Source organism: Populus nigra, chromosome 19 (assembly GCF_951802175.1).
Source record: "Populus nigra chromosome 19, ddPopNigr1.1, whole genome shotgun sequence".
In the NCBI taxonomy this organism is placed as follows: domain Eukaryota; kingdom Viridiplantae; phylum Streptophyta; class Magnoliopsida; order Malpighiales; family Salicaceae; genus Populus; species Populus nigra.
In genome coordinates, this window is record NC_084870.1 from 4,287,124 (window position 1) to 4,300,312 (window position 13,189).

The window sequence follows — 13,189 nt, forward strand, 5'->3', positions numbered from 1 at the left end:
ATAAACACACCTTAAAAGACTATCAAATATGATTGTAATTTGTTAATGAATTTATTCAGGGTTAATTATAATCATGTTTGGTGTTTTTTCAAGATCTAGTTAGAATTATTCTGTAGAAATATTTTTAACAATACTGGTACATATAAAAAATAGAGTTTTTATATGTTTCGGATGACTTATTTTTTTAAAAAATAGAATCCTTATATATTCCCATAACTCATTTTTTCTTTTAATTTTTTTCTTCAACCACATCACTTTATATTTTTTTTCTTAATTATTTGATCTCAAATTTATCTTTTGACTATTGAATCTTCATAAAAATTTATGTTAATTTTTGTTTAAATTAATTAATTTACAAAATCAACATGTTTTGAAATAACAATTATGTATAAATATAATATTTTAAAATTAAATTGTATTTAAACAAAACATTTAGCAGACTACCTTATTTTCAAATAAAAAATCCGATAGTAGACAGATGAGATGGATGACATGGCTGCTTCGTGAGGGATTTAATTATATTAAAATAATATTTTTTTATTTTTAAAAAAATATTTTTAATATTAATATATTAAAATGATTGAAAATATTAAAAATATATTAATTTAAAATAAAAAATAAAATAAAAAATTTTGAAATTTTTAAACACTTTAAACGTCGACGAACACTACCTAATTCATTCATTCAAGGAGGGCAGCCTCCTCCATCTCTCCCTCGGTTTTATCATTCTTTGATTCCTTCTCAAAGCATCTCCAATGGAACAGGGGTAATATGGTCTTCTGGACCAGCAAGGCTTGACAGAGGTCGGTTACAGAGGGGATTTCCTTGCATTATTATAATATTTTTTCAGAAAAAATAAACTGCCTTTCCCTTCATTCGCTCACCACTCCACTGATTCAAATACAATCCCCCTATTGCTATTGTATGTATTAATTATTTAATAATTAATGAATTACATGAAGTCCTAATCCAAATCCAATCCTATCCTATAGAAATTGACCGAAGAAGGAAATACAGAGAGTGAATTTGGAGGATTTCGTTGCTGCCCTTCGTCTTCTCCCTGGGGTTCTTCACTCTCCCTTTCTTTCTTTCTTGTTGACTTTCTCTATTTATTTTTATTTATCATGCTTCATAAGTGTAGTGTAGTGTAGTGTGGTTTGGTGATATGTGTACAGTGCATATTGTTTTTCTTGACATGCATACAAATTTTATGGCTAAATTCCATTACCCAGATGATTGATGATGGACAACTGAATATCAACTACTTTCCAACTTGATATATTCTTTCTAATTTGATAGATTTAATCTCTTCATTTTCACAATGATTCAATCTTTCTTTGTCCAAATTGGTTGGGTTGCTCTCATCTATTTTAAAATTGAAGAAGGTGATTATTTTAACAGAAATGATATTCGTTACTCTGTGACAGATGCTTGAGTTGAATTCTCTGTACTTGCTATGAAGGATGCTTGGTATTCCTTGTGTTAGAAAGATTTTGCCTTTGGAAATTGTTAAATTAGTGGACTTGATATCTTTCTCTTCTTTGCAGGTTCCCACAGTCCAGGAACTGCACTTCTTGGAGAGTTTCAAAGAGGTATAGAATCCAACCCTGTAAAGCATAATGGTTAATGATGTTGAAGATGATGATTCATGCCCGAAGCTTGTTGGAAGAAGCTCTGTTTTCTATTATGGTGTCGGTCATATGCTAAACGACATCACGGCCGCCTGTTGGTTTACTTATCTTCTATTGTTCTTGACAGAAATTGGACTGTCCCCAAGGTAACCGGTCACAAGGTTTTGTAGTGATGCTACCTTGGTGCTATATTTTATATCTGATGTCTAGCTGCGATTTTGTGCATATCTGTGTATGCCTGCGACTTTTCACCTTTCTGTTTTTATTTGCCTGATAAGAAACATACATGAGAAGCACATATGGTTTATCCCTTGCATCATTGGATTTAGCAGTTATTAAAACAGATGTAATGATGACTTAACAATTTCTCCCCCTGTCTATCATAACAAAATCAAAATGTTTGATGAATTTGAGTGTTTAAGTTTTATATATTTCTTGAAAAAGTTGAAAATGACTCTCTTGAGATGAGAAATCAGAAAGTACCTGATCTACATGATACATTTCCTGGAAATAAAGAGGCAAACGACCCAGGTGAGATAATCATGTTATCAAAACTGTTTCTTATTGGTATAATTACTGAAAACCAAGCAATAAAGAAGCAATAATGACAGACATGTTTCTTTTGCTGTAAGTACATCTTGTTGTAGTTCATGATTTAAACTGCTTATTTTGCAGGGATGCTGCTATAGTTATGCTAGCAGGTCAGATAGCTGATGGATTTGCTACTGTATTTGCTGGAGAACTGGTACCTTTAAACTAATTATATTGCAGCACCTCATTTTTTTATTGTAATTTCTCGATTTGCTCGTCTCAAGGAATTGATATTATATATGTGGTCTATGATTGTTTTTGAAAAAATTTCTCAGAAAAATATAGATCCACCCTAGTTTTTGTATTTCCAATGATTTGTGCCTGAAGAAACCAAAAACACAGCCAGCCGGATGATAATACTTAATTTCACTAATGATTTATAACAGTGAGATGTTGTACATCAGATTTTTTAAATTATGCAACACAACTTTTGAAAGGATATGGTGAAACTCGTAATAGAAAAATATATGCGATGAGGCTTTTGGGGGCTAAAAGGTTCAGTCTTTCTGCAGATCTTGAGGGGTTTGTATTTAATATCTAACTGTTTACCTAATAAGTACCTTGGTTTGGAAAGGCAAATATAAATGATTAAGGATTCAGAACAGGCTTCATTGACTTTGCTTTTTAGTTTACTGTAATATACAAATTCAATGAACTTTATGCTTTGCTTGTTGTTTTATTGATTCTCTTATGCAATTATCAACTGTAATTTGGTTTGGTCTATATTCACGACTATGCTTTGGCTTCCAAATACAAGTGGAGAATAAAACAGGAGAGAAAAGGAGCTTCTTGAACTGTTGTTTGTATCTATGATTATTTTAACACTTCTGCATTGATAGAACTCTTTATTTGATATAGGTTAGTTCAGCAGAAATTAGCCAATGGTCTATGGCTGTTATTAAAGTTGTGTCAAGGATTAAAAAACTGACCATATGGTGACAAAAACAGGGAAATTTACAATTTTTACTTTATTTCAAATTTCACCTTTAATTCTTCTGCTTATTCATTTTTAACAAGTTGTAATGATATCATGGAGCATTGCCTAAAACATGGATGCCTATGCTTTGTATTTGGAATTGAAAGATGATATCAGAATTTGACAGATGAATGCAATATATCTGAAATTTTTGTTTCCTCATCATTGACATATTTGAGATTCTAAATTGTTGAATGATTTTATGTGATTTTATTTTTTGGATAATTCTTGGTCTTTCTTTCTAGGAGTAATTTTTGTTTTTTTAACTGTTTGTGTGATAGATAGACAGGTTTGGACATTTCAAAATATGGCATGGTGCAGGATCTATCTTGGCTGCCATTTCATTTTCTTCAGTTTTTGGTGGTTGCTTGCCATGCAAAATCTTGTCTTCCTCGTCACCAATAATAGAAACTATTTCATACAGCACGTCTGCTGCAATCTTCAATGTGGGTTGGGCTGCCACCCAAGTGTCACACATGTAACGATCTCCATAGTTTAGTTATGCTTGCATTCACTATCCTTAATTCTTCAAACATGAGGGACAATTTGGTTTTCTACATACATCAATAATTTTTAAATTTCCTTAATCTTTCCACTGCTTGATAGAAAAGCTGGAGCAGTATCCAATTGTTTTGTTTAGACATAAACAAAGAAGAAGAATTATCACCAAAACTCCATGGAAGAGTTACAGTATGTTGTAATTGAATCTTTTAGAAAGCTGCAGCATTTGCACTTTCAACTTCAATTTTTCTTTTTGTTAAGGTCCATGGTGAATTGCATCTCACTGAATTCAACAAGCAGGGTGGTGATGACAAGCTGTCGGAATGCTTTTACCATGGTTAATTTCTCTGACTTTTGGATTAGTGCTTTATTTCTTTCAGTACTTATCAATGCATATTTTTTTGTTTTGTTTTAATCTCCAAATGTTGTATAGGTTGCGAACCTCAGTCTTTATGCTGTTGCATTAGTAGTATTCAGTACCACTAAAGCAACAACACATTCTGATATTGAAAATCAGGTATGAGCTTGCTCTGTGTTGATTTTCTTCGAAGAACTTACTTTGGGTCATGTCCTTACATCTGCCTCGAATGAGCAGTACCATTGGATTGCATACACTTCAATTTTTATAGGATGCTGCTTTGTGGGAATATTTCATCTTGGGACTAAAGAGCCAAGGTACTGCTTTATGTCCTCACCTTTTTTGCATTACTTGGATGGTGTTTTGGTAATTGGTTATGTTGCCTAGAGTACCAGAATTGTGATGAATAACTCTGATGACGAGTACTGATTACTTTTAGATGAATATATTCTTCTACTTGTCAAGGTGCAGTCTGAATAATCATGTCCAGCCCTTTCCATTTATCTCATAAAACATATGCCACTTTGTTATTTGAATTTGTACACAAAGTGATTGCTCTTAATGCTAGTTGGTTATAGTAATATAATTAGCCTTTTAATGCAGATTAAAGATACGTGTACATGGAACTAGTTATGCAAGGATATCATGGGCTTACTGGTTCAAGAAAGTTTTATACTATCAAGTTGGTCTTGTCTATATGCTTACCAGACTTGCACAAAATGTTTCACAGGTCAGAACACTTTTCCTTTGTCTTGCTTGGCACTTATTTCATTTAATCTCAAGTTACTTATTTTGTTGAATATATGATACACTAGATATATGCGGGGAGCCAAAGTTCCCCATGGACTTATTCTGTTTTAAAGGACAAATTTCTCTGTGTCAATCATTTTCCTGGAAGAATTATCCTTTTAAGTTCCTAAAGAGCATGAGAAAAATTTTGCTAGAAGTTGGCTTTCCTTTTTTTCTTCTTTTTAATATTTTACAAGCACTCCACTGCATTACTATGTGTATGCAAGCTATCTGTCATTTTGAAAGAAAATATCATTCATTGTAAGTAATTTTTACACCCAGATGGCTTTGTTTTCTCCAGGCATATCTTGCATTCTATGTTATTGAGGATATGCGGATGGCAAACTCAGCTAAAGCTTTGGTAGGTTCCCAGACATTATCAGCATCAATTTTATCAGTTTTATGTGTATTGTCTTTGGAAAATGAATAAACTGATAACATGTCTGATTGTTGGAAGTAGGTTCCTGCAATCATCTATATCAGCAGCTTCATTGTATCTATCATTATGCAGGTGGTCCTCGTATACCTTATTTGAAATCATTACATGATCTCTGCATGTTCTTCCCTTTCATTGATAATTAGGCTTCATATATCCATATTCTAGGAAATGTATTGGACTGGACAACGCCTGAAAGCCTACTATTGTGCTGGTGGAGTTCTCTGGGTATTCTGTGGCGCAAGCATCCTCTTTTTGCCTCGAAGCTTGAGTGCTTTCATGTATGTCATATCAGTATTTATTGGCGTAGCGAATACTCTAATGACGGTATGGCATAGTATTCTGCACTTTAGACTTTAGTTTATGTGGTGGAATTGTGTGGTTAAATCTCCACTCTTAGTTATTCTTTGGTTTCACAGTCCTATTAGTCTTTCTCCTGATTCCCCATGATTGTAAATGGTTTCTTGAATTCTTAAGGAAATAATACGAAAGAAAATTTGTATATGAACTTTGTTGGCATGATGAACTCTCCTAGTCCTGTGACAGATTGACCAAATTCACACACTAGGCTCCTGTTTGGGACTGCAGCCTAAACAGAGGTTGGCCAAAATTCAATTTTTTTTTTGCTTAAAATTATTTTTTTTTTGTTTTTGAATCGTTTTGATGTGCTGATATCAAAAATAATTTTTTAAAAAAATAAAAAAAATATTATTTTGATGTATTTCAGAGTGAAAAGCACTTTGAAAAATAACCACTACCACATTCTCAAACACCCCTTTAAGTTTTCAATATTTAAGTGTCATTGATGGTTTTTAGTCTTGATCTTAGTTTATTATACATGGTCTTACCTTTGTAGGCACTGTAATAAAAATGAAATTATAGATTGGTGGTAGAAAAGAAAAAGAGTACTGTTATATGGAACACCAGCACATAGGGAAAGAAATATATGGACCTTGAGATTTTCATATGGGAATTCCAAGGCTAGTTTGTCTTGCTATGGCACTATCCTATTTTTAAAATCTTGTATTTTAGTTTCTGTTAATTATTGATTCAAGGTTGTTCACACCTTTCAATTTTGTGAATTACTTAAATTTATTGCTCTTGTTGTTGTTGTTGTTGTTTCTATCTTTTTCCTCCTTTCATGTTCCTTTATCCAAATATGACTCACAGATAACAGGAGTAAGCATGCAAAGTGTTCTAGTTGGTTCAGATCTAGATGGCTGTGCATTTGTTTATGGATCTTTGAGTTTCCTAGACAAGGTTTCGTGTGGACTTGCTGTCTTTGTGCTTCAGTCTTTTCAAAGTAAGTCTTCACCAACTGCAAGGCCTGTTCTAGTCTTTTATTCACACAAAAAGTAGAGAAAAAACAAGGCTGGTTGTGGTGTTTGCATGGCAACTGTAGTTGGGAGACTCTGTATTTCTATGTAAGAGTAGTATTACCTCAATGGTGGGAGATGGTAGATATACCTTTTCAACAATTTGTTTATAGATGCTGCATCAGAATATGAAACCTCAGTGGTGTTTTAGGGTTGACTGAGGTCTCCCGCCCTGGAATAACCATCACAATTACATGATTCTTACTTTTACCATGAATTTAGACCATATGAAACCACAAATTTAAATTGAGCATGATATTGTCCCATTTCATAAGCATTCTTACAGAGCCCTTTGGTTTGTTCATGGCTTACCTACTTAACACCATCCACATACTTCAATGCAGGCTCCTCACCAAGATCACAAGAAACCCTTTCTACAGAATATATTTCAGTCACAAGATATGGCTTGGGTCTGCTTCCAGCTGTTTGTTCACTTACTGGGATGGCTATTACATACACTATGAAACTCCAGACACCTCATTCAAAATCCTTGATGGAACCGTTGTTGGAATGATTTACAAAAGCATCCAATTCTGTAGAGACAAACCCTAACTTGCTCAATCCATCTATGCAATTTGAATACCAATGTGAATGTGACCCAAGGCAATCCCATGCAGCTAGAAGTGATGGAATGCAGATATACTTGGGGCCACGTCGGGGGATTTTTTTAGTTTTTGACTCCCTTTAGGGATGTGATCATTGATATTTAATTTATGCTCACAAGGTGTTTTATTAAATAGGATCTTCATAGTTTAATACTAACCTTGTTTCGCACGTTGTTTAGAAACGTTTGTATGAAATCTCAGGAAATATAGTTATTATAGTCATTGTGAAATTTATTTTGATGAGTCTATTCCAGCTGAAATTTCTGTTCCATTCTTACTCGTTGCATGCTGTAGTTGACAACTTGGTTAAGCAAGCAATATACAGGGATGGTTAGACTGATTTTACGGGAAATGAGTTTGGAATGTTAATCAGGAGATTTGTTTTAGTTTGCTTGTTTTTTTTTAAAAATTTTATCTTTTCATTATTATTATTATTATTGTTCTTGCTTTTTATATGAACTTTTACTAATTTTGAAAATAATTCAGATTATCTAGAGATATTATTTGTTAAATTTAGTTTTTTTAATTAAATTAAATTAATTAATCAAATGCTAATTTCATAATAGTTTGTTTGATTTAATTTTCGGGTTGTTATTTTGGCAACATGTGCAGTCTTTTTTAGTGTTGTCATGGAGTGTTTTGTAATGATATTAGAATCATTTTGGTGAGCTATTTTTGAGTAAAGATTAGTGTCATCAAAACAACAATAAATTTTTAATAAGCTTTTTTTTTTATTTTTTCTCGAGTATGGTGTTGATATCTTATATTTTTATGGTTAATTATTGTTTTTTTTATTTTTATTTATTATTAATGTTTTTTTTAATCTTATTATTAAATTAACAAGGCTAGGTCTTAGATATTTCTTATTTCTTTAAAAGTGTTAGCATCCCTTAAGTATTATTATTTCATGTTAGGAAAAAAATGACTCGGCTTGTGGTATAACTTGAGTCATCTATTTAGTTTTTATTTATTACATGACACTAATGATTTTATAATAAAGATTATTTAAAAAAATTAAATGCATATTGAAAATTCAAAAATATGATTAAAAAAACCTTGCATATCATGAACATGGATGCAGTGTTTTAAAACTTGGACTGGTTATCGTGTAAACCCAAGATCTAGGGTTTAGACTAGTCTAGGTTAAAAAAAATACAGAAAAAAAAATATAATTAACATGGTAAAAAAAAACTAAGTTGATCTAATAATTTAGTTGATCTGGTCAAAACTTGATCAATAACTTGTTAAATTTTTTGTTAAAATAATATTATTTTTAATTTTTTTTGTTCATCTCTCTTGATCCGTGATTCAAGTTTAGCCCTAAATCAACCCCATATCAGGTTTTATGCATAGATGTTGTTCTTGAAAAAAATTAAAACAAATTATGAATTAAATTGCACAACTTAAGCAGCATAAAGGACTAGTAATTTCTATTAATATCTTGATGAAAAATTACAGCATAACAATAAGAAATCACCCAGATGCATGAGTAGAATCAAAACATAGATACTGTCCCCCTCTTGAAATATATGGCTGGCCTACATGGGCAACCGGAGAAGTGGCTTTTTCCGGGATCCATTATGAATGTGTGTGTCACGCTTGACCCTGATCAAATGGCTCACCATCTTGACATAACGACCCACCATTCCTTTCAGCTTCAATCCTTCCATTCCTTCCTTTGCTTGTTTCCTTGTTACTGCTAATTGAAGCTGCTGCTTTTCTTCTCCCTTGAAATGCTGGCCAAGGGAGTTCTTGCCTCCAAGTAATAATTTGCTCTCGATATTTTCATTATCTGATCCGACCCTTGTTTCCCCCACCAGCAGCCTGCTTGCTTCACTTTCTTCGTTGCCTGCGTTCTTCATTATAAGTTGCTTCAAGCTGCTCTTACGACTCTCTCCTTCTTCATGACCGCATGCTTTTGTGAGAACGCTATCTGCTCCTCGATCATGACCAACATCTTCAGCAGCACTTCCTTCTCGTGGCGCGCCTGTTGTGGGATTTTGATTGGTTTCTTTGAGATTCATCAACGGCTTTCTTGTTCTCCTGGACATGGTAATATCATAGCGGGGTTTACTAGGAATATTATTGCCTCGATCACTTCCCATTGTTCTTGGTCTGTGACCATTACTTGCCGAAGGGAAGAGCTTTGAGCGCTTGATGCATCTGGCAAGAAACGAAAATCAAGATAAAAGAGAAAGAACATAGGAGGATTTAAGTCTGATAGAGAGGTTTCCTTTGTAAACAATCAAAGAGGTGAAATGTCTGTTTTTGGATTGGTACTTGTCCATCTCTCGCAACTGAATTATGAGCAACCTTCCTCCTACAATTTTTGTTCTCTCTTAGATTTTGATCACAAGACATGAAATGGCACCAAACAACTGCAATTCTTTCGTTATGCTAATTACTCTTCATAGAAATTTTGACTATTCTACAGTCCATCAGTAAAACTCTTTAATATTTAATATTTTTATTAAATTTTTCAACTTTAAAATTTTTTTATCTGATTTTTTTGTCTAACTTAGAGTTATTTTAAAGGTGATTCAATCGACTTAAACAGTTCAAAAACAACTTAACCGACTCTTAACCTTACTTCTTATTTAATCTAAATTTAAAATTAAACAATGAAAAGATTATTATAATTTAATTTAATTTACCTTCTCAATTCAAAAGCAATCTCAAATAACTATTAAAAAGGTAATTAAAAAAAATTTCTGATTATTTAAAAATGAAAGCTTCATGATTTTTTTTATATTTTGGGTAGTATAGAAGTAAAGTGGGGGAATAGCTTCTAACTGATGGTAAGAAAATTCGATGTCACATCTTTTTTTTTTTTTTTTTGTGGCAGGTGACTTGGTAGCTTTCAGTGGACAGCGAAAATGAGCTTCAGTTGGTGCAAATTTCATTCATCTTTTTTGCATCGAACAAAAGAGAAATAATTATTTGAAGGAAGGAAAGAATTCGAGGAAGTTTCTTGGTGAATCCATGGAGCTTTTCGTACATGACGAGTCAATCAATCATGAATAGGTGATAGAACATGTCAACAGAAGGAATCTATCATCTCTGCTCTATGCGTCAACCTTTTCATTTTATGTAGATGAAAGGGAAAAGGTAAACAAATTCATATTAAAATAAATATGAATTCATGGAGCTTTTAAAGTATTTTTTAAAAAATATATATTAAAATATTTTTTTCTTTTTAAAATAATATATTAAAATAATTCAAAAATATTAAAAAAATTATAATCTTATAAAACATGATTTTAACTAAATTCTTAGAAGCCAAAAGAAAAGGCTGGAGTTGAGCTGAACACAAACATTTCTTACAAAAAAAAATTTAGAATGAAAAACAAGATCCAAGAATATTTAAGTTGAAATTAAATTTACGTATACATAGTTTTTAAGACCTGATTCATTCAAGACTTGGGTTCTAGATTTTAATAGAGTGTCTGGATCAATCTTTTTTTTTAAAAAATCAAAATAATTTTGTTTTAGTAAATAAAAAAAATCAATAAATTACAATCAAGTTTTTAATTAAATTACTGGATCACACCCAAATTTTTTTTCTTTTATTTTTTTTAATCCGACTCGGTTTTAGGGACCGTTTGGGAACGCGGCTGCGGCAGCGTTCCCAAAAAATTTGAAAATTTTTTGTTTTTTTTTTTTACTAAAATTTAATATGGTTTGTACGTTTTGGATCGTTTTGATGTGCTGATGTCAAAAATGATTTTTAAAAAATGAAAAAACATCGTTGACATGCATTTTGGCACGAAAAGTTATTTGAAAAGCACCCGCAACCACACTGCCAAACACGCTCTTAGTCCTGAATCAACCGAGTATTGGAATGACTTGTCGGCTGTACTTTAAAACTATGAACTTATTGTTGAGTAGTCATGATTGTTGTTTGGAAGAAGCTGGGCTGCTGTTATATATATATATATATATATATATATATATATATATATATATATTCTTTTGAACTCAGGGGGCTGTGGAAGGTTAGAATTTAAAAAGTAAGCCGAGCCTTGGCCTAATTTAGTAATGTGACTCTCTCTCTCTCTCTCTCTCTCTCTCTCTAGGATTCCGGCAGTGGCATCAGCCGTGTAATTTGAGAAAAGAAGTCAGGTCATGGGGGCTGTGGCATGGCATTCGAGTGTTTTTTCCAAACTATGCACTGAGAAAAGTTTTTTCTAATCCAGTACAGTGTAACTGGTTGCGCCTGTCTTATCCGTGCAACTTCAAGTCTCTCTCACATGCCTCTTTTTTTTTAACTCGTTTGTTTATTTTATTTTTTAATTCTTATATTTGATTAATTTTATTTTCATTATTATAATCATTTTATCTGTTATTTTTGCCCAATTTTTTAAACTAAAGTTAATGCTTATTTCTTAATGTAATTGCAAAAAAAATTAATTTTTACCCAAAATATTATTACTTTTAGCCGCCTTAAATAAAAATAAACTTAATTAATGAAGCTATCTAATTCTAAAAATATATAAAACTTAAACCATCATATACGAATTTGGATAGAGAAATCAGAAAAGAGAAGAAATACACAGACAAAATAATAAGTAGGAGAGAAAAAATAAAAAAAATGAAACACTAAGGATCATCCTCTTATTGAAACAATATTTACAGATAAATCCATACATGCCAAAAAAAAAAAAACTTACTTTTAAAGGTGCTAGTAAGTTTCATATTAGATGGGGAAATGTTTTTCTTTCCAATAAAAGATGGTCAAGATGTGTCTGTAAATTCACATATGGCACGGGTATTGGATCTAGGCATGGGAATTGGAGCTAAGCTATTGATGCCAACTAGTACCAAGATCTCGGATCTTGATCGGGTTTTATATAGATAAAAACTAGAGTTATATTTTATTCAAAACTCAGGTAAACTATCAAGTCAACCCATGTGAAACAATAATGTGTTTTTAAATCGCTACACAAACTCAACAAAGTGGTTGTGTCCATTCTAAACATGTTAACACATCACTTCCAATGACCTTTTAAAACTTCCTTCAATCAACGCATCTCTATATTATATGAAATCATACATGGTTCTTTATGCATATAATTAATATAATACATGTTTATAGCTCCAGCCATGCATATAATTAATTTATGCATATCAAATTGTCTCTTAAAAAACAATTCATCATCCTCATCGTTTTCATCGTCACCATCACATTGTCATCGTTACTATCATCATTGTCATCGTTGTCGTTGTTGTCGTTTCCATCATTGTCATCTCCAGCATCACCAACTGAGGCGACATTACCTTCACAACCACGATAATTCATGTGTTTTACAATGCAATTCATTACATTATCAATATGACATTAAACCATGGATCATCCATATCTTCAATTGCATGTAAATTTAAAAAAATATAGGTTGTTAATAAAATACTATAAATTAAAATAAATAATATTTAGTAACAAAAAAAACAATCAGATACTTAAGAAGAATAACTTTATCACAAACATATCAAGACCACAAAGGTGTTTCACTTGCTTGTAACAAATTCAGTCGAGATATTTGTTCTGAATAGAAGCATCCCCCTTATATAGAAAGAAGCAAATGATGCCTTGCATGAAGAATTTCAATTTGTTTGTCGACATTGCTGAAATAAGTTTATCTACGTATTTTTTGTACATATTTTGCTTTTAGTATAATTGTTTGCACAAGTTCTAACATGTATGAGCTAGAAAAATTAAATATGAATATACTTTCGTATTAAACATCTTGTTACTTTCATGTGGTTTCTGGCAAGTTATTGTTCTTTCTTTATTATTCAAGATTCTTTGTTCCTATATTTTTTGAATCTTTGCTTGTATAGTCGATTACTTGCCAAAATTTGTACTTTAAACATTATTACATGTATTTTTTTCACTTGTGAGTCATCATGACATCAACCTGAATTTTTT

General features: G+C 31.9%; 2 protein-coding genes across 3 annotated transcripts; one reads left to right on the forward strand and one right to left on the reverse strand.

Moving 5' to 3' along the window:
- The first annotated feature begins 665 nt into the window (after positions 1-665).
- LOC133680135 (uncharacterized) lies at positions 666-7,497 on the forward strand. Of its 2 annotated transcripts, XM_062102955.1 has the most exons (14): positions 666-803; positions 993-1,065; positions 1,548-1,777; positions 2,307-2,376; positions 3,480-3,676; positions 3,961-4,036; positions 4,133-4,216; positions 4,295-4,374; positions 4,661-4,787; positions 5,148-5,207; positions 5,307-5,357; positions 5,451-5,609; positions 6,453-6,585; positions 7,003-7,497. In XM_062102955.1, the coding sequence occupies exons 3-14, from the start codon at positions 1,620-1,622 to the stop codon at positions 7,170-7,172; spliced, it is 1,365 nt and encodes a 454-aa protein (XP_061958939.1). In that variant the 5' UTR covers positions 666-803; positions 993-1,065; positions 1,548-1,619; the 3' UTR covers positions 7,173-7,497. The 2 variants fall into 2 exon arrangements, with proteins under 2 accessions (XP_061958939.1, XP_061958941.1); XM_062102957.1 differs by lacking the exons at positions 666-803; positions 993-1,065; positions 1,548-1,777 and adding an exon at positions 1,785-2,162.
- A 1,169-nt stretch (positions 7,498-8,666) lies between these two features.
- On the reverse strand, positions 8,667-9,608 carry LOC133679791 (uncharacterized). The gene has a single exon (XM_062102487.1). The coding sequence runs from the start codon at positions 9,366-9,368 to the stop codon at positions 8,802-8,804; it is 567 nt and encodes a 188-aa protein (XP_061958471.1). The 5' UTR covers positions 9,369-9,608; the 3' UTR covers positions 8,667-8,801.
- Positions 9,609-13,189: the final 3,581 nt, after the last annotated feature.

Excerpts from the sequence above, each read along its gene's own strand:
- LOC133680135 (XM_062102955.1), top strand. The coding sequence starts at position 1,620 with ATGGTTAATGATGTTGAAGATGATGATTCATGCCCGAAGCTTGTTGGA. Across the intron at positions 4,375-4,660 it reads CTTGGGACTAAAGAGCCAAG|ATTAAAGATACGTGTACATG; the intron begins GTACTGCTTTAT and ends CTTTTAATGCAG. Across the intron at positions 6,586-7,002 it reads TGTGCTTCAGTCTTTTCAAA|GCTCCTCACCAAGATCACAA; the intron begins GTAAGTCTTCAC and ends ACTTCAATGCAG.
- LOC133679791 (XM_062102487.1), bottom strand. The coding sequence starts at position 9,368 with ATGGGAAGTGATCGAGGCAATAATATTCCTAGTAAACCCCGCTATGAT.